Raw genomic sequence first — 25,879 nt, 5'->3', positions numbered from 1 at the left:
CCAAGTAGTACACGATTAAAGAAAAAGGCAAAGAAGGTCAATGAAGAGGTTGAAGTTGATGAACAAACTGATGATGAGTCTGATGAAGAGGATGATCCAAATGAGGTAAACTTGTGGAAAAAGAGGAGTATATTCTTCGAGTTGCCTTATTGGAAAAAGCAGATTTTGAGACATAATCTTGATGTAATGCATATTGAGAAGAATGTTTGTGAGAATATTATCGGGACCATTCTAAATGATGGCAGAAAATCTAAAGATAATCTTAAGAGTCGACTTGACTTAGTGGACATGGGAATTCGACATGATCTTCATCCGCAATTACATCCAAATGGAAGAAATTTCTTACCGCCTTTTATTTTTTCTCTTTAGAAAAAAGAAAAAGAAGTGTTTTGCACGGTGTTAAAGGATATAAATGTCTCAGATGGGTATACATCAAACATTTCTCGATGTGTCAGTGTTAAAGATCGAAGACTTTATGGTTTAAAGTCACATGATTATCACATATTAATGCAAGATTTACTGCCAGTAGCTGTTCGCGGTTACATGTCGAGTAAGGTGATGTCTTGTATCATTGAACTTTCTAATATAATGAAAGTCATATATGGGAAAGTTCTAATGGTTGAAGAACTTGATAAACTATAAGATCGAGTCACATTGACTTTATGCAATTTGGAGAAGATATTTCTGCCTTCATTCTTTACAATTATGGTGCATCTGCTAATTCATCTTCCTCACGAAGCAAGAGTTGGTGGTCCAATTTTTTATCGATGGATGTACCCTATAGAGAGGTGTTAATTGAATTACATGTTTCAAATTACTACTGATTATACCTCTCACTCAAATGTATTTACGTAGTATGTTGTTTTGTGTATAGGTTCTTGGGCAAGTTAAAGTCTTATTGTCGTAATAAGCGTTATCCGAAAGGATCAATTGCTGAAGGGTATTTGGCAGAGGAATGCATGACATTTTGCTCTAGATATTTGGAAGATGTTGAAACAAGATGGAATAGACCAAATCGAAATGATGTGTTAAGTACTGATGACTTACCTCAACATTATTTGTTTGGAAGTTATGGTCAGCCATTAGGGAAAGTTGAAATTGCACACTTAGATGACACGTCTTGGGTACAAGCACACCAATATGTTCTTTTCCATCACGATTCAATAGATCCCTCTCGCACGTAAGTCTTTCAGACCCAATCCTAATGAAATCTCTTTATCTTTTATATTTATCAATTTTTAACGACATAATATTCTTTATAGTGAGTTTAAAGAAGTATTGAAATCTCGAGCTCACTCCCGAAGATTAAATCAGCGAGAGCTACATAAGTTATTCACATAAATGTTTCATGAATGGTTAGGCCAGACGGTAAGCAACTAAATCTTACGGTTTTTATATCGACGTCAATATAAATTGATTCACCATTCATGTGTAATAGGTTTGGAGTGGGAGAGAAGTTAGTGATGAAGGTAAATGGCTTTCTCAAGGTCCAAATATAATAGTTAAAAGATATAATGCCTTCCTCATTAATGGGTTCAGGTTCCACACGAAATCTCGTGAAAGATTAAGGAGGACACAGAATTGTGGAGTCATAGTTACTTCGTCAACTACAAGTTATGCTACTGTAAGGGACAATAATCCGCATGAGGGAGAGGTCGATTATTATGGAAATCTTACGGACATTATTGAGTTAGATTATTATGGAAAACGAAAGGTTGTGTTGTTTCGGTGTGACTGGGTTGATGTAAACAGATGTATAAAAAGAGATACATTTGGGTTTAAAATGGTGAATTTCTCTCGATTAATTCACACTGGTCAACGTTTGATGGATGAACCCTATATATTTTCTTCTCAAGTGAAACAAGTATTTTATTGTCACGATCTAATGGATGACGGTTGATATGTTATGCTTCGAAATACTCTCAGAGACTTGATAGACATCGGGGATGGAAGTAGAGATGACATTGAAACAAGATCAAAATGTTTACCTCTACTACCACAAAACTTAGATGAAACTATCACTAATACAACACAATTTCAATGGGTTCGAGAGGACGTTGATGAAGATATTTATGACAGCTGACATTACATAAGACTTTTGTACGATTTTATATCTTCATTTATTTATTTATAATGTTATAACCTTTAACATGTTGTCTTTCAATATATTCATTAATTAATTTATTTTTTTTATTTTTTGTGTTTGTTTATTATAGATATCATGCCGAGGAGAAAAATAACTAATTTGCAGGTTGTTCGAGCTTCTGAAAACCATGAAGAAAGAAATAACAAGGAATCGAATGCACCTGAGTATTTCGAAGTTCCTGAAACTGTTGAAGAAGAAGTAGAAATTCAAAGTAATATTCGAAACATTATTTACTACTTTTTTCATTTTCAAAACTGGCATATAATAATTTATTATATAGTTGAAAATGTTGGAATGCGCAAGACTCGAGGACGTACAACTTCGAAGGAATTATACCAACTTCCTCCTGGGCATCGTGTCAAAGTTTCAAGAAATGAAGTCGGTCAACCAATTGGCCCGGAATCACGTCTTCTAGCATGTTACTTAGGCATAGTTGGACGTAATGCGAATATGTTACCGATCAATTACGAGTCATGGCGCAAAATGCCTAATAGTAACAAAAATCAAGCGTTGGATTTTGTTAAGGTAATAATGCCATTATAATAGATACTCTATAGAAATTCAATACTAATTTATACTTACGGAGCACACTTATTTGTTGTATAAGAGAAATTTTCTTTAGAGGTCTCTGACGATTATGTGAAGCAAGCGTTAGGGAAGAGATTGAGGGACCACCAGAGCTCCTTAAAGAAGAAATACTTCAAGAATGATCTCTGCCTTGAAGAGAAGTTGCAAACAGTCCCACCAGGAATGCTCAGGTACCAATGGGAAGATGCAGTCAGATTTTGGAATTCAAAAAAATGACAGGTATGATGTATTTTTCAGAAATAATTGTAACGAATTTTAAATCATCATTAAAAGTGCTTGTTTGACATTGTAGGACCGAGAGCATGTTAGTGTTGCTAGCATGCAACAACAAAATTTTACACACACGGCTGGATCAAAGAGCTTTGCTTGTATAGCTCATGAGGAGGTATTATAGATTATTGAAATAGCTTTTTGTATTTCATGTACATACTAAATCATAATAATTATATTATGGTACATTGTAGGAAAATACATTCGGTTCTAAAGTTGGTCGAATTCAACTCTTCGACATGACACATACGAAGAAGGATGATACTCCTGTGACTACTGATGCTGTAGAAATTATGGTACGTTTATTGGGTAGATGTTTTAAATTTACCTGACTTTATTTATATTTTTACTTTGACATTTTTATTTTAATTAATTATTCACTTTATTATTAGGAAAAATTGAGGGAGAAAAAGGCGGAGCATCATGCTACTGCTTCGAGTCAAGGTCTTGTTAATGATGATGACATTGAAAATCAAGCTATTAATGACGTTTTGGGTCCTGAAAGATATGGTCGGGTGCGTTGTCAAGGATCATTCGTTACTCCCACCAAATATTTTGGTTCCAGCTCATCACAGTACATGTCATCACAGTCTCAATCTTCCCACCACGAAGTTAGTCATTTAAAAGAAAAGTTAGCTGAGATGGATCAACAAATGGCTAACTTGAAAGCGGAAAATGAAGCAAGGGAAGCAGAGAGAGCAGCAGCGGAAGCAGGCAGAGCAGCAGAGAAAGAAGCAACGCCAGCATAGAGAGAAGCAGCGGCAGCACAAAGAGAAACAACATATCAGCAGATATGTGAAAAATTTGAAAAATGACTCAATGATATGATGCTAATGATACAGAAAATGCAACCTCAAAATCCACCATCGTAGTCTCATTTATGTTATGAGCATTCTGTTAATGTTACTGAACCTCGTTTAACTGAACTTATATTACATTAATGAAAATTTATATTTATTATATTGGATTTGATGTTGTTTATTATGGATATAGAGTTTGATGTTATTGTTATTTTGTTTGTTGGATAATGGAATAGGTTGAAAAAATAGATTTGGGGTAATCAAGCATTATTTTTAAAACTGTTAAATTATGTGTTATTTAGCGGCGTTTGTAAAAAAATGCCGCAATATACCATACATTTAGCGGCATTTGTATACTGGAAATGTCGCTAATTCTCAACCCTTATTGCGTCATTTTCGATACAACGTCGCTAAATCTAAAAACCTACTGCGACATTTATGGGGAAAATGCCGCTAAAAATCATCATCTACTACGACGTTTGTGGGAAAAACGCCGCAAAATATCAAAACCTACTGCGACATTTTTAAGTAAAACGCTGCTAAATCTCAACACCTACTGCGGCGGTTTTAGCAAAAACACTGCTAAACATCAACACCTATTGCGGCGTTTTTCTGAAAAATGCCGCTAAATAACAACACCTATTGCGACGTTTGTTTTTAAAAAACGCCGCTAATTTTAGCAGCGCTTTTTGCGGCGTTTGTCATAATGCCGCATGTGTTTTTAGCGGCGCTTAAAAATGCCGCTATATGTAAAAAAGGCCGCAAAATACCTATTTTTCTGTAGTGATAGCAGCTGTAGGTTTATAATACACCTTGATGTATATGGTGGGCACGACTTTATGTGTAATACACTTCGGTGTATATGGTGGGCACGACCTTATGTGTAATACACTTCGGTGTATATGGTGGGGACGACCTTATGTGTGGAGCTACGGTGCAAATATTACTCGAATACCCAGGGTCCTCAGGGTTGTATATTAGGCGATTGTCTATGGTATATGGTTATGGAATAATGGCAAGTGTATTGGTAAAATAAGCTTTCGAGCTTATGGATAAATGGTAAGTATATGGGTAAAATAAGCTTACAAGCTTATGGATAAATGGCAAGTGTATTGGTAAAATAAGCTTTTGAGCTTATGGATAAATGGTAAGTATATGGGTAAAATAAGCTTACGAGCTTATGGATAAATGGCAAGTGTATTGGTAAAATAAGCTTTCGAGCTTATGGATAAATGGTAAGTATATGGGTAAAATAAGCTTACGAGCTTATGGATAAATGGTAAGTGTATTGATAAAATAAGCTTTCAAGCTTATGGATAAATGGTAAGTATATTGGTAAAATATTGCATATGCAAGTAATATGATTTTATGGCATTTTGAATTTGTCATTGAAATTCATGCATGAATTATATTGCACTGTTTATTGTTTTAATTGCCTCACTAAGTTTATACTTAGCGTGTGATGATTTTCACGCGTAGGTAACAAGCCAGTAGTAGAATAAAGAGTTCGGAATGACATCAAGCAACGAGAGGTATATTTCAACATCAGTAAGACATCCTATGATGGAATTTGATTTAGATAGTGACATGTAATTAAAAATGTTCAATTTATTTTGTTGAATAAATTTTGGAAATTTTTATAGTGATGAAAGGTTAATTTTTATGTAATTTCAGAAGTTACTGTAGCAGTTATTGTAGCAATGAACAATAACCACATTTTAGAAAATGTTTACAGAATGCTTAAGGGGAACCAATTTCCCTGCTACAGGAACTGATTCCCCAACTGTTTACGGTTACTGTTCACGGTTATTATTCACTATTCATAAAAAATCCTTTGAATTAAATTTGTTTATAACGAAATATAAATTATACGATCTGATATTTTTATAATATCAGTTACCATTTTAAGAAATTAAATTTTAAATCAAGTTTTGAAATGAAAATGATTTTAGAAATTCGAGTGACATAGATAATCTGTATAGGTATAATTATACGGGTTATGGGCCTTACACATCTTTTCTTAACAATTTGGTTAAAGGCAGAGATATCATCACAAAGTTCTTGACAAACCTTCGATAATAACCTGTGAAACCCAAGAAACTATGAACTTCTGACACATTATTCGAAATTCCCTACTATAACACAGCTTTAACCTTCTGAGGATCTACCCGAATTCCCTCTACAGAAACCACGTGTCCAAGGAAGGTCACTTCAGATAACCTAAACTCACACTTAGAGAACTTTGTATAAAGCTTCTTGTTTTGCAATGTTTGAAGAATCACATGAAGATGAGCATCATGCTCCTCCATTGACTTTGAATACACTAAAATATCATCAATGAAAATAGCCATGAACTGATCAATTTATGGTTGGAAAACTCTATTCATAAGGTCCATAAAAACTACAGGTGTGTTAGTTAACCCAAATAGCATTACTACAAATTCGTAGTGACCATACCGAGTCCTAAACGTTGTTTTTGGAACATCTTTTTCTTGTATCTTCAACTGATGATACCCTGAGCGTAAATTGATTTTAGAAAACACTGCAGCTCCTTTGAGTTGATCTAATAAATCGTCAATCCTTGGAAGATGATACTTATTCTTTATGGTCACCTTGTTGAGTTGACGATAATCAATACAAAGGCGCATCAAACCGTCTTTCTTCTTTACGAATAATATTGAAGCACCCCAAGGTGACACACCGGGTCTGATAAATCCCTTATCTAAAAGCTCCTGTAACTGAATCTTTAACTCTTTCAATTCCTTTGGGGCCATCATGTAAGGAGCCATTGAAATCGGTGTTGATCCTGACATCATTTCAATCTAAAATTCAACCTCTCTATCTGGAGGTAAACTAGGTAATTCTTCTAGAAATACTTTTGAAAACTCTTTGACTGTCGAAATCTCATCAAACTTTCTTTCTTTAGCTCTAGCATCGATCACATTGGCGATATAAGCTTGGCATCCTTGTAGCATTAACTTCCGAGCCGACATTATTGATATCACATTAGCTAAGGGATTGATTCTCTTGATGACTACACCAACTTCCAATCCATCAAGACTTTTCAACATAACTCACTCAAGTCTATAATCCACAGTGGCGTGATAATGATAGAGCAAATTTATACCTAGGATAACCTCAAACTCATCAAAGAGTAATTCCATTAGATTAACAAGGAATTCAATTCCCTGAATCCATATAAGACACCCTCGACAGATTTGTCTCACCCGAGCACTATGTACTAATAGATTTGTCACGATCAACTCACTACGAATAGGTTCTAACAAAATTCTCAAGTCTTTCACCAGCTTACTACTAACATAAGAATAATTCGATCTCGGATCAATCAAAACTAAAACAAATTTACTAGTTATCTGAAAAGTACCTGCAATGATTTCAGGAGCATCACAATCTTCACTGGTCTTTAATTATACACTCGAGCGGTGGAGTTCACTTCAGGTTCAGTGGTCGACTCGGACTGATTACTTTCTCTACCTTGACCTCTACCTCTCATCAGTGCAACAGTGGATCTTTCTGTTTGGGCAAGTTCTCCCGTCATCAATGGGCAGTCTCAAATAAAGTGTCCTACTTCTCTGTATTTAAAATAAGCTCCAGAGACTATTATGCACACTCTACTATGAGATTTTCCACATTGTTGACATTGATTTGGCTTATCCACTTCGGACTCCACTAAGTGAGTTTGTCTGGTTCTTCTAGGATTTGATCCTCTACCCGAGGATGTAGCTGACTCTGCTCTGGTTTGAGGCCAAAAACTTGAACCTCGACCCTTCTTTGCTTGAAAGGCATTGGACGAGGCACCAACTCTCTTATTCCATTATGTCATTTGCTCCATAAACCTCTCATTTGAGTTTACTCCAGGCTTTGGCTCTGTTCGCTACCTCTTTTAATGAAGAGAGATTAAGTGCCAATATAATTCTTTCAATCAAGGGCATAAACCCTCCAGAAACCAATCACATGAGTTTTTTTCCGTAGGGATCAACTCCGTTGCAAATCTACTTAGCTTGTTGAATTCGCACTCAAACTCATATACAGTGCGATTCCCTTACTTTAAACTCATGAGTTCTTGCTTTATCTGATGAATGAACTGATCCCCGATGTATTTGTTCTTAAACTCTTCCAGAAAGAATGACCACATCACATGATCCCTTGTAGCTCTCATCGTCACATTAGACCACCAAATTTTGGCTTGACCTCTTAGTAATGAAACTACACCATCCAGTTTCTCTATTTTAGAACAATGGAGATTCTCCAACATTATCTTAAGGTCATTGAGCTACATATCGACAGCAACTAGACCTTCCTCACCTTCTCCTTTAAATTTAGGCGCTCCTAGGCTCCTAGGCTTTTTAGCCACATTCATTTTAGGGGCTGAGGGAGCTGATGGTTGGAAACGCGTCAGAATCGCGTCCAACTTATGGAAGAAGATTCCCTGATCTTGTATAGGCATTCCCTGATGTGCATTTTCCTCACCCTGCCTGCTCGGGCAGGTGAGTTGCTACTTCCTTCATTTCTATCTCTTGCTTCACTTCGGGAGCCCTCAAAATCTGACATCTAATTAGATCAATTCACTAATATATTAGTACAATAGCATACTAGTTACCTTATCGGATCAGAAAGACTTAACTAAAAGTTGGCATGCATGTTTTTTAAACAAAATTGACTTTATTTTGAACTTAAAACCAATTAAACCATAGATTTGATACCATTAAATGTAACACCCCTAACTCGTACCCGACCCGAATACGAATCCAAGGTGTCACATTGACTTTTCAAAACATTGATTCATAACAAATAAAGAAAATTTAACTTTTATTTATATTAACAAGGTGAACTCTTTAACTTAAAAAAAAATATAAATCACACATTATTACTTAATAAAAGCCTTTAATAATTTACATAAATACAAAAGTATGAGTTTACAAAAATAGACCAGAGCATTTCAAATTAAACGTGTAATACATGCCAACAATTTACAAAATTACAGAAAACCTACATTCAATTTGTCTTGATCTGATCTTCAAGGGAGTACGCTATCCTCGCCTAGCTTTACTCTTCTGATTTCTTCAAATCTACATGTGAAATAATCACACGCTAAGTCAATGACTTAGTGAGGCAATTGCGAGTAACTAAAGTTATATAAGCAAAATCTTTATTTATTTCATAAAAATATTCCATAAGGATTTCGAATGGTTTTCCATAACAAGAATGTATGTTGTTATACATTAGTCGTTTTATAACTTTGTTTCCAAATGCCCAACGTATACTACTGAGAAATCTATGTATTTGAGTACATTGAGGTATGCACTAATGTTGTCACCACAGCTCGTAATTTGCACCGAAGTACCACATAATTGTCCCGAAGGACCACATAAGTTTGTCACGAATGACCACATAGGTTTGTCCCGAAGGACCATATAATTTTGTCCCGAAGGACCACATAGAACCCTCGACTCTTGGCATACCAATATACCTTTAATCCTCATACATATACCTTGGGCTAATAACCACATAATTATTTGTCATTCATTATTCGAAGTATCTCTTATTCACATAGGCATTTTCATATTGAGTATTTTCGGATACACATTTCACAGGTCACATTTCCATAATCATATACACATAATCATAAAACATAGCTTACATAATATAAATTGAATAAAATATTGTAAAAATATAACATAAAATAAATTGAAAGGTTTTCGATTGAAAACAATGAGGTTGGCTTATCGCAAGCCTTCCTCAATTCTAATACGAAACCAAGAAGTTGCACTCACCTTTGCCTCACTGAAGTACTTAACACTTTTGATCGAAACTTATAACGTCGAGTTGACCGGAAGTTGATTTCGTTCAACGTCTACACAAAACAATCGAAAATAAATATCGGAATTAGAATCACTTATATCCAATCATAATAACTTAAGCTGAAATAAACACTTAATTTCTCATTTCATGCTTAGTAGTATCGGTACTCCCACTACAGTACTGATACTTCCCTTCTATGGTATCGATACCTCCTTCGATACCGATACCATTTTGACATACTAGAATTTCATCTTAAAAATGGTATCGATACCTTACCCTTGGTATCGATACCCCTTTTAGTATCGGTACCTCTTCAAACAGTACCGATACTGATCCTAAATTTGTTCTTCATTAAGTTAATTTATTTTGTTCTTCTTGTTTTGTGTTGCTTGTTGTTACTTGTAATCTTGCGTTTGTTTGAAATTAAGAAGAATGTGAAAATCTTGCTTTCTTATACTTGTTTTGAGAAAAAAAAATTTCTGTATTTTATTTTTCGCTTGCTTAATTCCAAAGATTTCAATAATCGAATATATTATATAAAATATTGAATATTTCTGCTTTTGTTCTGAAAACAATTAGGGGAAATAAAATTGGGAATAAATGTTTGTAATGTCAAAATAGGAATATTTGATTCACTAGAAGTGAGTATGGTATGATCGGGGGCTGCGATGGAAAATTTATTGACTGTTTTGTGTGTTGCATGGTTCAGGCCCCTTTTGCCAAAGGGTATTGCTGACTATGGAAGAAAAGCATCTTTCTTATGACATGAAATTGGTCGATTTGGCAAACAAGCCGGAATGGTAATTGCTTCTAAAAGTCATTTCTTTGGACTATTATTTGTATGGTATTCATTCGTCGAATAAATCCATCGGACGACCTCTGTATACCATACTGTGCTGCCTTCTGATTTGTTAGCTTTATAACGAAATCTATTTGAACAAATGCATTGGTCATATTCAGGTTCTTACAGATCAGTCCTGAAGGGAAGGTTCCAGTAGCAAAGTTTGATGAGAAGTGGGTTCCTGATTCTGATGTAATTGCACAGACACTGGAAGAGAAGTATCCCGATCCACCATTGGTTACCCCGCCAGAAAAGGCATCAGTGTACGTCTTCGTGATCACTCACCTGCGCCCTGATGTTATAAACTGTGGAGTGAAGAGTGATGTGCTGCAGTGCTTGCTGTAGTATTTTAATCTTGCTTTCTTTTCAAATTATTACTCTTGCATCTTATTGGATTAAACATTTAAAACTTAATCAAACAAAGACCTTGAAGCACAGTTTCAGAAACCTCGGCTACTCCATCAGCAACTGAATCTCTAACATTAAAGTTGACAGGATAATAGTTAGAGGTAGACTGCAGAAGATCTTGAATAAGCCTCAAGATATATTTTAAGCCATGGGAAGGTAAAAGGGGGTTCAGTTGCTTCGTATGTGTTGGTTGGATATTTTCTTGGCCTTCGGCCATTTTTATTTTTTTTTTGTGCTTTCAGTGATTGGCCTGCTCACTCTAAAGACCTTAAAGACAATGTTAACATGTCTCATCATGTTTAAGGCTAAGCTTCTTATGTTCAGAGAACCATTTATTTAGCTAGATGAATTAATGTGAAAACTTTCCTCATGGTCAGTCTTTTGATTAGCCATTGGTGTATAAATTTGTATAAGTTGGCATATATAGGAATGACAGAGATGCCATTATTTCCTCAGTTGAGAAACTTGTCATGATATTTTCATGATTGCTTGAACATTATGTCAGTTTTTGAGCATCATCCGTGACAACATTTTAAGTTTCTCGAATTATCAACTGATAATTTATGCATATCTTTTGTATTTCTCCTGCAGTGGTTCGAAGATCTTCTCCACATTTATTGGTTTTCTTAAAAGCAAAGATCCCAGTGATGGAACAGAGCAGGCATTGCTGAATGAATTAAGCTCATTTAATGATTATATTCAAGAAAATGAGAGGCCTCTATCTTAATTTGCTCAGGATGGCTCAAACTTAACAATTGGTTGTGGTTAGGCAGAACAATTTATACCTTATTAATATAATCTTAACACTAATTACTGATTTATCTGGTTCGTTAAATGCAGTAAGATTTGCCAATAGCTATGCTTTTTATGATGATGGGATGAATTGTTGATGTCCAAGAAATAACATATTTGTTTAAATTTGGTCATTGCAACAAGTTACCTGGTGTGCCTAATTGATTTATTCTTTCCCTTGAAGGGCCCTTTTATCAATGGGAAGAAGGTTTCTGAAGCAGACTTGTCTCTCGCACCAAAGTTATACCATCTTGGGATTGCTTTGGGGCATTACAAGAAATGGTCTGTTCCGGATACACTTCCCTATACAAAATCTTACATGAAGGTAAGCTGTTTATGCTCCTAACAACTTATTTTTCTTCTTGTGTCTTTAGCCTAGAATTTCAGCACGAGGAAGCAGGTATGAGAGCAACTGATGACAACTATTTGTCTCTACTGCTTACATCTTAATCTGCTCATATGTGCACAGATAATTATTTTTAGTCCTTGAGGCCAAACGAGAACCAGGGCTCGATGACAGAATTAAATATAAATCTGAGTGTGAAATTTGAGTTATTTGCTCTTGCTTGTTATATATATGTTGATCTATGCTCCTGATCATTTTAATTTCTCATGTACAGACAATCTTCTCAATGGAGTTGTTCGTCAAAACACGTGCAAGTCCCGATGATGTAATTGCAGGTTGGCGTCCCAAAGTAATGGGCTAATTCTTTCTACCCTTCTCCCCAAAATTTGATGTAAGGACTAAGGATGTATAATATTTACAAGAAATGCTACCCTTCTTGACATGTAGCATCTTGAGTGAACCCCCATGCTTTCAGTTTATCAATTGAGCTCAACCTGGCATCATAAACAACTTGTCAGATTTATGCACACACAACAATGGGAAAATTTCTAATCGAAAGCAGTGATATGGAGGCGTATTTATATCAATAAACCTGGTGATTACTGGCCAATACAAGGGCTTCGTGATGGTGGTGTTATGGAGGCGTATTTAGCAGTTGAATTGGATTATCTTCATGTTGTTATGGAGATAGATTCCACTAATGTTATTGGTCAGTTGGAGAATCATCACACCAATATGCTAATGCTTCGTTTCTATCTCGTTTCGGATGGATTCTCACAATCACATTCGTGTCCAATGCTTTAGTTCAGGAGAACTATCAATGGTGTCGTGCACTGTCTTACCCATTATGTTATGCCTCCACTTTTTTTCATGTCATTATATTTTGAATATGATTATCTGTCGGATATCATCATTAACGATGCCATTTTCGCTGAAACCATATAAATACTTTCTTTTCAAATTAATGTTAAAAAAATATTATAATTTGAAAAAAAATATTCAATGTGAAATTTATCGAACTAAGTTTATTAAGATCTTGTTTGACGTGACTTTCTAAAAGTAATTTTAGATAAAAAGTTCGTTTTGATTGCAAAATATAAAACTATAATTTTATCTTAGTAAACATAAGTTTCACTCAATTATGTATTTACATTTAATTTTAATAATTTAATACTAACATCCTTAAAAAATAATATATTACTTAATAATTTATTTCAATTACTAATATTTTTTTATAATATTCTTTTTGTCAAAACAAATATTTAAATTATTATTTTATAATAATTTTATGTCTACATATTTTTTTAATAAAATATTTTTATATAAAAATATTATTAATAAGTTATGTTAAAATATTTTTTATATTTTTATTATAATTTAAATTGATATATTTTATTTATCAAAGTATTAATAAGTATAAATATAATTTAAATGTTATATTTTTAATTTATAACATAACTTAAATTTACCTTTAAACTATAATTTCAAATAATTAAATTTTAAACTATAATTTTATACGTATCTTTAAAAATTCATTTTCACAACACTTTTAAAAATAATTTCTCAAAAACTGCACTAAACTAGCTCTAGGAAACGCGATTAAAAGGCGTTTTCTCATCATATAATATGAGAATACATAGTATTTTTTTTAATAAAATATCCCTATTATATCCAGAATCCAGATGTCCAGTATCAACCTTCACCCTCTCATTTATCAGAAAGCTAAAACTAAAACCCGCCACCATTTAAAAGAGAGAAGGAAATTTAATAATTCTGAGGAGATGAGTCTCCACCAAATGGCCGTCTCTCATCCTTTTCTCTTATCTTCTCGCTCTGCTTACAATCTAAACCCTCTTTTCTTCTCCAAACGCAGTCGTTTTCGCTTCCCTCTTTCTCACTCTCGTTCCACCTCCATAAACCGTCGGAGCTTTACTGGTAAGTCAATATATCCCAACTAAAATTTTTCTTTACTTTGTTTTCTATCTCTCTATTTTTTGCTTGTTTGGCTGCCGAGGAATGGAGGACAATTAAATTGAATCGTATACTTGCTCGATTCAATTGCTATTTGTCTTAGAAAAATTCATCCCGAGAAAATGAACTTAAAAGTCGAGCATTTTCTGTGAAAATCTGATATGAGGAAAAATAGTTATTTTTTTTAATGAAGGAATGCCTTTTTTTTTACTTTTTAAATGGGTAAAATCTTGTTTGAAGTTTGTTGCATATACTTAATTGTTTACTTCTCAATTAAAGAAAATTTTATTTTGTAACAAGTGATAAAAGTATTAGTTCAGCGGTAGTAATGAAAGAAATTAAGAGAATTCTTTCTAAAATATTTAGTAGGGAGTGCATTTTTAGTTGGGTATGAGTTTAATTTCGTGTTGCATTTTCAGTTGCTGCATCAGAGAATGGCATTTTCACTTCTCCAGAGTTGGCAAAGTCGTTTGATTTCACTTCCGAGGAGAGGATATACAAATGGTATTTATTTCTTGAATGTGGTAGTTTGCTATTTATTTTCTCTCTTTTTATTAATGAGTCCTCTTTCTAATTGAATGTTGAGGTTTTCATGTTGTTTGCTACTCATATTTATACCAAATAAAAAGTTTTTTTTAATTGAAATTAAAACGAAAGTGAATGAATGTATAATGTAAGGGAAGGGACTATTTTAGTTAATTTATCTTTAAGTTACACCTCAATGTTTCCTAGACTTGAGATGAGTGTTAAATATGAGTGTATGCCTGAAACTAATATGCTCAGCTTTTTTCCATGTCCACATATGTGCCAGGTACACGTGTTATATTTGTGTGTGTGCGTGTGAATGTAAAGAGAGAGAGAGAGGGAGATAGAGTGAATAAATATAGTTCCTTTATTTGTGTCATGTTTGTATAGTGCTTTAGTTTTTTTATTTTTGTATCCTGTCCAGTATTCCAGGTCTAGATCCATTTACAGTAGTTTAAAAATAAATTAGTTTTACACACTTTTATAACTTTTAATATGAGTAATATTATAACAATCTGATTGTTAGATTTAACAATATGAATGTACTTGTAGTAGAGTACTAGACTTAGAGTTTTGGATTGGCCTGATATTTTTATCTTGTCATTTAAGACTTTGTTTTAAAATGTTGAAAGCATTTTGTATTGAACAAATAGTTTTTTTTACTTTTGTATCCTGTCCAGTATTCCAGGTCTAGATCCATTTACAGTAGTTTAAAAATAAATTAGTTTTACACACTTTTATAACTTTTAATATGATTAATATTATAACAATCTGATTGTTAGATTTAACAATATGAATGTACTTGTAGTAGAGTACTAGACTTAGAGTTTTGGATTGGCCTGATATTTTTATCTTGTCATTTGAGACTTTGTTTTAAAATGTTGAAAGCTTTTTGTATTGAACAAATAGTTTTTTTATTTTTGTATCCTGTCCAGTAACCCAGGTCTAGATCCATTTACAGTAGTTTAAAAATAAATTAGTTTTACACACTTTTATAACTTTTAATATGATTAATATTATAACAATCTAATTGTTAGATTTATCAATATGAATGTACTTGTAGTAGAGTACTAGGCTTAGAGTTTTGGATTGGCCTGATATTTTTATCATGTCGTTTGAGACTTTGTTTTAAAATGTTGAAAGCTTTTTGTATTGAACAAATAGTTTGATAATTTTGATTTACTCAAAAATCAACATGCATGATATACAGGAACAAATATGAAATATGACTCTCAGCTTAAACAAATATAAATCATATAAAATTATGCAAGTGTGTGAAACCAATTTAGGTTTACACTAGTGTTAGTGGATTCCTTCCCATCTATACATGTATATAATGATCTACATGAATGAAATATGAAATATAACTCTCGGCTTAAACAAATATAAATCATATAAAAGTTATGCAAGTGTGTAAAACTAATTTTGTTTTACAGTCGTGTAAGTGGTTCCCATCCAATATATACATCATACTTTCTTACTTTAGTTGTTAATTCCATAATAATAAGGGACACCCTTATTTGCTTGCTTGATCTTTTTTCTGTCGATATAGGTAGCATGACACTAGATCACGTTTTTTTCAGGTTAAAATTTTGACCAATTATTGATCTTAAATATTTCATTTATGCAAGTTCTGCAATTATGTATGTTTGTAAGCTTAGGCTTGTATATTTTATCATGGGAAAACTGTGTCTATAAATTCTGTTTTTAGCAATTGTTCTGAATTAACTGTCAGAAAGCATGCTTTTTATGCTGCTGCATATGTGCATTCACCTTTTATAGAATCTGGATCTGGTTATATGTTCATACTTGCAGCAAACTTTGTTAACATATATTTGTGCGGAGAGTATTTATGGAACTCTTGGATCTCAGGTGGCAGTCTCAAGGTTATTTCAGACCGAAATTTGATCGGGGAAGTGATCCATTTGTCATATCAATGCCACCTCCTAATGTTACTGGCTCTCTGCATATGGGACATGCAATGTTTGTGACTCTTGAGGTTGTGAAAATGATTTTAAGATGCTCCAGAGAGGACTTAGTTTTATTATTTATTCCACTGTCAGTGTCAAACATTTAGGATGCATTTGTCAGGCATTATTGACACAAGACTCATTGTGGTTTTCCGAGTTCATTTATGAACTTGAGTCTAGATAATTAAGTGGGAAACTGTTGCATCTCAATTTCGAAAGATGTTTCATATAGCATGATTTTATTTTATTTCAACGTATTTGAGCCTACACTGACCAATGTAACTCCTTACCCTCAGAAAAATGTTTTCTGTTTGAAACAGTTTACACTTTTAATCGCAATTGGTTAGTGATTTGGTCCAACAAGGTGAAGATGTGGAGGAGGATGAGATATAAAGATAAAAGGATCCTTCTAGTTCCAATAGATTCTAACCTTTACTTTTTAGACATTGCAACTATTTTCATTTTTATTGGCTTTGCTATTGGTCTTGCAATGCTTATTTTTCTGTTATATTTCTCCTTTTTTGGTCATTTTTAGGATATCATGGTTAGGTATCATCGCATGAGGGGAAGACCAACACTTTGGCTTCCTGGAACCGATCATGCCGGCATTGCAACTCAGGTTAGTTTCTTGATGGCCTTGATTTCTGTTCATCTGATTCCTAAACTAGAAAGAGATAAAAAAAAGAGATATTGGAATAGTCTAATAATCTAATTAAACCACCTTCAGATTTAACTTGTGTAATGTTTTCTGGAAAAAATTGATCTTTATGGTCATATTATTTTTAATCCACTTTGTAAATATATGTTATCAGTTTCAGTGTTGATTTGTATCCTGCCCTCATTATACCTTATGTTCCATGTAGAAAATGAGTATAATTGAAGCTATATTATTTTTCTTTTCCCAGTTGGTTGTGGAAAGAATGTTGACTTCTGAAGGAATAAAAAGGGTAGAACTTGGCAGAGATGAATTTGCAAAGCGAGTTTGGAAGTGGAAAGAGAAGTATGTTTTCCATTAAATTGTTTGAATACTTAGTTTTCCCTGCTGTTCTTTTTTTTTTGCTAGAAATGGGAGACCTCATTAAAACCCCCTTCATAACCTATGAAATATACACTATTTCACAGGAAATTGAAAGGAGGAAAAGAGTGTCTCAAAATTTTATTGAATATCATAACCATAGTACATTAGAGTTTACATCATACATCATACACCATACTACTACCGCTAACAAGCATACAAAAAAACCCCACATAATCAACCTCTCTTTCCTACACACAAACCCCACTCAACCAATTCCCTCTTTAGCAAGTTTGTCCGCCTCCCAATTAGACCCTTTGCTAATATGCCTAACAATCACATCCCTATCCCTAACTAAAGATACAATCTCCTTCAAAACAAGGCTCAATGAATCAGAACAGCCCCCTTGGTTTTTGATCTAATTCACAACTGAGAGGCAATCACTTTATAATATTAACCCCCCTTTATTACACCAGTTGGAATCTATAAAAAAACATCAATCCCCTTTTAACTGCCAACAATTCAGCTACTGCAGGAGGACCCTGACCAACAGCCTCAGAGAAGGACCCCAACAGTAAACCCCCTGAATCTTTAAGAACCCCACCAATGCCCCCTTTTAGCCAATCACCACTAACTGCAACATCAACATTCAATTTAAAGAATCCCACAGGAGGCGGAACCCAAATAGACCGAGATAAACCAAATCTCTTATGGCTCCTACAATGGTCAACAACAAATGGGTCTCCAATCAAACAATCAAAGGAAGAGGAAAAATGAGGGTGCTTAGCAGAGAACCAAGCCACCAGTCTATACCGCGCAAGGAAGAAAAGATTATGTTGATCCATAGACCCCCTTCAAAAACTATTCGATTCTTATACTTCCATATAGACCACATCACGGCTCCCGAAATAAATTTCCATATTTCAGACTTCGGAACCAGCCCCCACCAAGCCTGAAAAAAAACTGAAGGATCAAAATGAAGAGGAGATTGAAGATTCCAAAAACGCAGAGACCTGCACCATAAACCCCAGGACACACAATAATTGAAAAACAAGTGAGAAACCGACTCTGGAAACAACCTGCATAAAGGACAACTAATGTCACTAATACCAGGAACCTTCATCTTCAACAATTCACACTTCACTGCCAACATTTGATGCACAATCTGTCAAAGGAAGGATTCCACCCTAGGAGGGACAAGTCCACACCAAACCATACTAACCCAAGTCGGACCAGGCCCCAACACATCTGACCAACACTTTAGACAAGACCTCACCGAATAAGCACCATCATCACACCCTTTCCACAACAAACAATCATCTATCCTTTGATCGATAATCACACTCTCCAATAACTTAATCAAATCAAGCCACACATCCAATTCCCAATCGGCTAGATTCCTCCTCAATTTGATCTCCCAAACCCAGGATGACGAGCAGAACGAACCAAAATCTGAAATTTTACCCCATTTATTAACAGATAGGGCAAAAAGTCTAGGGAACCTATTCGTTAACAGCAGCCCACCAATCCACACATCATGCCAAAATAAAAGAGATTTTCCATCCCCAGCATTCAATTGCATCAACTTTCGGGCACACTCACCCAAAGCATCCTCTTTCAGCCAGCTTTGAACTACATTCTTCCACAACCAGGATGCATGGCTTGGAAACTCCTTCAAGAGAATATCACTACTATCCAAATTGTATTTACAACATATCATTCTTTTCCACCATAAGTTCTTTTCACAATAGAATTTCCACGCCCATTTACCCAAAAGAGCTCTGTTCACTAACTGTAGGTTAGAGATTCCTAGCCCTCCACAATCCTTTGGCAAACAAATAGTCGACCACCTAACCCAGTGGATCTTGTTTCTCTCAGCTGAACCTCCCCAAAGGAATCTAGCCATAATAGAATTTAATTTTTTCAAAACAGAAGCTGGAATTTTAAAGATAGTCAGAAAGTAGATAGGCAGCGAGCTAAGTACAGATTTGACTAGAACTGTTCTGCCAGCCAACGAAAGGGAGGAAGCTTTCCACCCAGCCAATTTAGAATCGAATCTTTGAACCACCGGTTCCCACATTGCAGCCGAATTCCTCTTAGCACCCAGAGGAATTCCAAGGTATTCCGTTGGGAAAGTGCCAACTGAACATATCATATACGGTGTTTAATGTTTTTGTTATTTTGGACGAAAAGGGGGACTAGGTCTATGCAACTAAAATGAATTCTATCTCTTCTCGCTCCAAATAGGGATACTTATAAAGTTTTATTGCTTTCGCCTCTTGCCTAATTTCCGGTATTTATTATTCATAAGGTTGCATTGATATAGGTAATACTTTGTTCTGTATATTTTTATTTATTTTTCTCATTGCTGACTTCAATTTTTGTTTACCTTTTAAGGTATGGTGGGACCATTACTAATCAGATTAAGAGACTTGGGGCTTCTTGTGACTGGACTAGAGAATGTTTCACCCTTGATGAGCAGCTAAGTCGTAAGACCAGTTTTCTATCTAGTAAAAGTGATCTAGCTAGTCTTCAAAGTCTTTTAAATTATGTGTAAAGTTGCAATCCTTGCCTGTTTTACTTGTTAATCATTTGCATCCTTTGCGTTGCATGCATGATGTTGATAGTAATAGTAGTGATAATTATAAAATAATAATCAGGCACTTACATTGTTGAAATATCACTAGGGTAAGTTCATGTATTCTGAACCTTGCATTCCTATTGCAGGAGCTGTTATTGAGGCTTTTGTTAGACTTCATGAGAAAGGATTAATTTATCAAGGTATATGTCAAAATTCCATTGATTACTACCATGTTCCACTTTGCTAGCTGATATTTATCATGCTTATGTTAACCTTATTTGAGCATTTGATCTTAATATTCTATTCTTCCTCCTTTGCTTTAGCTGTCTATAGTAGGGAAAAGAAAAGAATGTAAATATCATCTTTCCCTTCAAAAAGCTTAAAGAAACTACCATATCAAATGGAAAACAATAAAGAAAACTAGTATTAGTATTTAAAAGGTATTTTGTATATCTTTTCCCCCTTGGAATTCATTGGTGTAGGTATACCTATGTTTCAGTTTGACTTCTAATCCAAGTAGTGGCTATTGACTGGTCCCACTTGGTAACATGGAATTGATGTAAATAGACTTGTCTGTACTTCCATTTCTGTACATACACATATACAAGGTCTGATCTGAAAATAGCTCAGCAGAAGACTTTAAGGGAAGGAGGTTTTAAACTTAGAAGTTCCCTTTAGGCCTTCAATACAGTTATTTTTCATGGTGACCTGAATAGATTCTCTGCTGCTTGATGGTAGGATGTGGAGCCTACTTCCTTTTTTTATTTGTTTATTCGTCAATTTTATTAAATATACAATTATACAACTCAGCTCAGATTTTTTTTGATTGTCCGTTTCACAATAGTACTCTAAACCTAGTTTAACTGATCTGATATTTTCTTTTAGGATCTTACATGGTTAACTGGTCTCCAAAGTTACAGACTGCTGTTTCAGACTTGGTATGGATGTTTGTTTTCATGAGGATATTGCTTCTCTTTTCTGCACTTCGTTTTTCACTGTTTAACATTCAACTTTGTTTTTTCAATGTTTCCTTAGGAAGTAGAATATTCTGAAGAGCCTGGTACCCTCTATCATATCAAGTATCGAGTTGCTGGAGGTTCAAGGTATTTAGCTTTATTCGTTGTTTGTTTGTGTTTGCTTACTTTTTCTGAGAGTATGAATGGACTTAAGTAAATCAAAGGGGAAAAATCAGTAGGACAACTTGATTCATAATTGCAATAGTTAAAAGATATAGGATGGAGAGAAGGCAGGGAATCTCATGTAACCTTGAGAGCTTGAAAATTTTAGCCATATTGGAGTGTCAAATTTGGCAACTAATGGTAGGGAGTCTCCTTATTCTATACTTATATTATTCTGATTTTTGATTGTAATATAAAATTATATATACTTTCATTTCATATGGAAATATGTCCTCAAATAGATAATCTTGAACCTACCTTTTTAGTATTGCCATGTGCTGTGACTGATGCTTAAATGTTTGTTCTGTATATAGGAGTGATTTCTTAACAATTGCAACCACACGACCTGAAACTTTATTTGGTGATGTAGCAATTGCTGTGAATCCTCAGGTATAGCACCTTTAGTTTTATGCTTTTCATTTTTTCCCTTTACATTATATTGCCAGCAAAACTTGCACATTAAGTTATAACATCAGAACTCTATGCCCTTGTATGATTGACACATCACTTTTGTCCAGGATGAGCGTTATTCCAAATATGTTGGTAAAATGGCAATTGTTCCTATGACTTATGGTCGTCATGTTCCTATTATCTCTGATAAGGTAAAAACACTTTTTACCCTTTTTCTTAAATATTGTTACATTCTGCATCAATGTAATAATGATAATTTTCCTTATGCTTTGTCACTCAAAATGATAGGAATCTACATGACAGGAATTTAAATACAATTTTAGAGCACAGAAGTGTTTTGGATTGTTCTTGTTTGGTCTGTGATGTTTTATTCTCCTTTTTGGGAGGTGAGGGTGTGTGTTAAGTTTGGTATGTCTAGGTGTGAAGGGGTTTTTTAATGAGACATCCAATCCTTATAAAAAATTAGGTGTAGTTCAAGGAGTCCTATTTACAAATAGAATAGAGTTCTATCCAAGTCGAGAGTTCTAACTAATCTAAATTTTTTTATCTAAAAAGTAGGCTGCTAGAGTTAGTGTTAGGATGAAACACTAATATTTACAAAGTAATAACCGTAATATAACCCACACTCCCCCTCAAACTGAGGAGTAAATATTATAAAGACCCAGCTTGGATGTGATTTCGTCGAAAGTAACCTTTGGAAGTGATTTGGTTAAGACATCTGCTAGCTGATCTTTCGAAGAGACGTAGTTTAGTCTTAGTATTCCACCATTCACCTTCTCATCAATAAATGTTTGTTGATCTCCACATGTTTTGTTCTGTCGTGACGTACTGGGTTCTTAACAATGCTTATGGCTAACTTACTATCACTCTGAAGCTCAAAATGGTTGCTATCGCGCACCTCTAATCAAACTCCTTCACAAATTCCAAGTGCTATTGCTCGAAACTACTTCTGGAAACCACAACTTGTTTCTTGCTTCTCCAAGTCACCGAGTTTCCCCAAACAAATGAACAATAACCTTTAGTAGACCTCTGATCCGTTAGCTCTCCAGTCCAATTGGAATCTGAGAAAATCTTGTCGTCCTATCTTCATGTTTTCTGAAAATCAATCCATGTCCCAATGTCATTTTTAATACCTCAAGATTCGATTCACAACCTCCAAATGTACTTCTCTAGGATCATTTATGTATTGGCTCACAATGCTAATAGAAAAAGCTATGTCTAGCCTCGTTAGTGATAGATAAATTAACTTACCTACTAACCTTTGATATTGTATTTATTGGACTTCCCTATTTTCGTAACTTCAGGTTCGCTTCCATGGGAGTTTTCAAAGGCTTGAAACCAGTCATCCCAGTCTCAAAAAATAAAGTCCAGAATATACTTTCTTTGATATATAACAATTCTCTCTCTTGATCTTGCCACTTTCATGCCCAAAAAATACCGCAAGGTCCCTAAATCTTTGGTTTCAAACTTTCTGGCTAGCAATGCCTTCAATCTCTTTATTTCCACTAGGTCATCATCTGTTATGATGATATCATCAACATAGACAATTAAGATTGTTTTTTTTGGTGTAGTTTTTATGAATAGAGTGTGATCAGATTGGCACTGCTTATAGTTGTCTCGCAAAAGTACCTTCATGAACATGTCGAACTAAGCCCGAGGTAACTGTTTTAGTCCATATAAAGATTTCAACAATTTGCACACTCGCTGATTTCCGAATTTCATTTAACTCCCGGTGGAACCCGCATATAAACCTCTTCTTCGAGATTACCATTAAGGAATATCCTTGACATCTAGCTGATGAAGTACCCAATCCTCATTTACTGCTAAGGATAGTAATACCCTCACAGTGTTGAGTTTCGCTACCAAAGTAAAAGTCTCTTGATAGTCTACTGTATAAGTCTGAGTGAAACCCTTTTCCATAAGTCTAGCCTTATACTGTTCATCACTGCCATCCGCCTTGTATTTCACGGCAAAGACCCATTTGCAACCAACTGGTTTCTTGTCTTTAGGAAGATTGACAATAATCCAGATTTTGCCATTTTCAAGCGCCGAAATTTCTTCTACCGCCTTCTTTCACTTGGGACTTTTTAATCTTCCATTGTGTCTAGAATGCGAAGGTTGTCTATTTTAGCTGTAAAATTATTAAAGTCATGCATTGATTTACCATAAGCAACAAACTTATTAATGAGATGAGTTGTACATCATCATACTCCCTTCCTCTGAGCAATTGGTAACTCACTAGTATCATCTAATACATCCAACTTACTCTGGTCACCTTCTTCACTCTCCAAGGAATTCAAAATTGGTTCTGATTCTTGACAGTGAATAGGCGGTGTGGAGACTGGTGGGATGTGTTTTGGTTGTCCTTTGTATGTAAAAAGGTTATTCTGAAAGATAAACGATGACATAGATGGGCTTGGTGTTCGAGGAGAATTCAACGGGTTTACGGTTTTTTGTAGATCTATTTGGCCTTCATGATCGAAAAATATTCACTACAATTGTTAGACTTAAACATCTCAACAGAACTCTGAAATTTGTTCTCAATCATTTTATAGAATCGCTTAAAAATGTCATCAACCTCAGATTTATTGTGCATGAGAAAAATCCATGTCATACAATAATGATCATCAATAAAAGAAATAAACCAATGAACTCCATTCAATCTTTTTACACAAGATGGACCCTAAATATCAGTGTATGATCGCAAAAGGTTCAGAAGAGCGATATGGGGAAGGATGATTTGTACTGCTATGTTTAGCAAGATGGAAAATATCACAAGAGAAAGATGTAGGATTTTTTTATCAATGAAGAGTTTGGGAAACAACTTTGCAAGATAGAAAAAATTATGATGACCTAACCTAGAATTCCATAAAACAATCTCTTTTTTTCTTATAAGAAGTGGAAGCCTCATTAAAAAACCCCTTCATGATTACTAGAACACCCTAAGATGTTTCATAATCAGCGGAAGGAAGAAAAGAGTGCCTCAAATTTTTTTTTTGATAAGAGTTGAAGGCCTCATTAAAAACCCCCTTCTTGATTAATGGAGCATGTAAAAAGTTCCTTAATCAGCGGAAGGGGGAAAAGAGTGCCTTAGTATTTCATTGAACATAAGAAAAATTACAACCTAGTGAAAGTAAACCAAATACCCTTTACAAGAACGAAATCCCCCAGCCCTTACTGGAACCAGAAAACCAAATGAAAATTTCAAACACAACATAGTCAGCCTATACCAGCCTTTGCTAAATCGTCAGTGACTATATTTGCTGACCTTGCAACCCATCTAATAACCCCGTTAAAAACTCTAAGATTGTCAACAATATCTCTAACAATAAAAGCATAAACTCCTGGGCAAGAATCAACATTATTGATCCAGTCCACTGCCACTCTGCTGTCACTCTCAATAAGTAGCCGATAATTTACCATCCCTTGAAAAGATGCCATAAAGGACAAACCCCTTTGAATAACTTTAAGTTCCATCAATGTAGGAGGTCCAGAACCAGCAGACTCCTTGAAGGAGCCTAAGATTGAACCATCGTGATCCCTAATAACACTCCCAAGACCACTTTTCTTCCAATCCCTGGTAGTGGCAGCATCAACATTCAATTTGATGAAGCCCATAGGAGAAGGAGACCAAGGGAATAAAGAGGACTTCGGGAAATTGTTGGAAGAGCAAGAATCCCCTAATGAAGGATCAGAAATTAAAGAATCCTTTGGAATATCAATCTCCTTATGCTTGGCTAAGAACCAAGAAGCAAACCTAAATCTTGCTAAGAAAAATAATTATGTCTGGTCAAGCTTCCCCCCTTCAAAAACAATATTATTCCTGACTTTCCAAATGGTCCAAAGAACAGCCCCAGGAATGAAAGTCCAAATAGCAGAATTTTTCTTCAAATCATCCCAAGCTTGGAGAAATGTTTTTGCTTCTGCATGAAAAACGGAACTAAACCTCCAGAATTTCAGAAACTTATTCCATAAGGACCACACTACCAAACAAGTAAAAAATAAATGTGTACAAGACTCCGCAACCAACTTACCCAGAGGACATAAACCGTCCTCAATGCCTTGAACCCCTCCTTTTACCAGTTCTGTCTTAACAGGCAGCTTCTGAAGAACAATTTGCCACATTTGAAATTCTACTCTGGGGTACCAAACCCCTCCAAACAATATTTTTCCAGAACTGAACCTGTTCTGAGCCAATTGAGCACCTCTTAACG

At 34.8% G+C, this 25,879-nt stretch overlaps 1 protein-coding gene and 1 pseudogene across 1 annotated transcript; both read left to right on the top strand.

The window, feature by feature from the left end:
- The first annotated feature begins 10,311 nt into the window (after positions 1–10,311).
- Positions 10,312–12,430, top strand: LOC120182767 (glutathione S-transferase DHAR3, chloroplastic-like). Its single transcript, XM_039187638.1, has 5 exons — positions 10,312–10,427; positions 10,588–10,731; positions 11,468–11,585; positions 11,853–11,993; positions 12,289–12,430. The coding sequence occupies exons 1-5, from the start codon at positions 10,366–10,368 to the stop codon at positions 12,373–12,375; spliced, it is 552 nt and encodes a 183-aa protein (XP_039043569.1). The 5' UTR covers positions 10,312–10,365; the 3' UTR covers positions 12,376–12,430.
- Positions 12,431–13,746: 1,316 nt separating this feature from the next.
- Positions 13,747–25,879, top strand: part of LOC120182747 — a 33,141-nt pseudogene continuing 21,008 nt past the window's right edge.

This window comes from Hibiscus syriacus, unplaced genomic scaffold (assembly GCF_006381635.1).
Source record: "Hibiscus syriacus cultivar Baekdansim isolate YM2019G1 unplaced genomic scaffold, ASM638163v2 tig00112738_pilon, whole genome shotgun sequence".
In the NCBI taxonomy this organism is placed as follows: domain Eukaryota; kingdom Viridiplantae; phylum Streptophyta; class Magnoliopsida; order Malvales; family Malvaceae; genus Hibiscus; species Hibiscus syriacus.
This window is presented reverse-complemented; position numbering and strand designations above follow the sequence as displayed.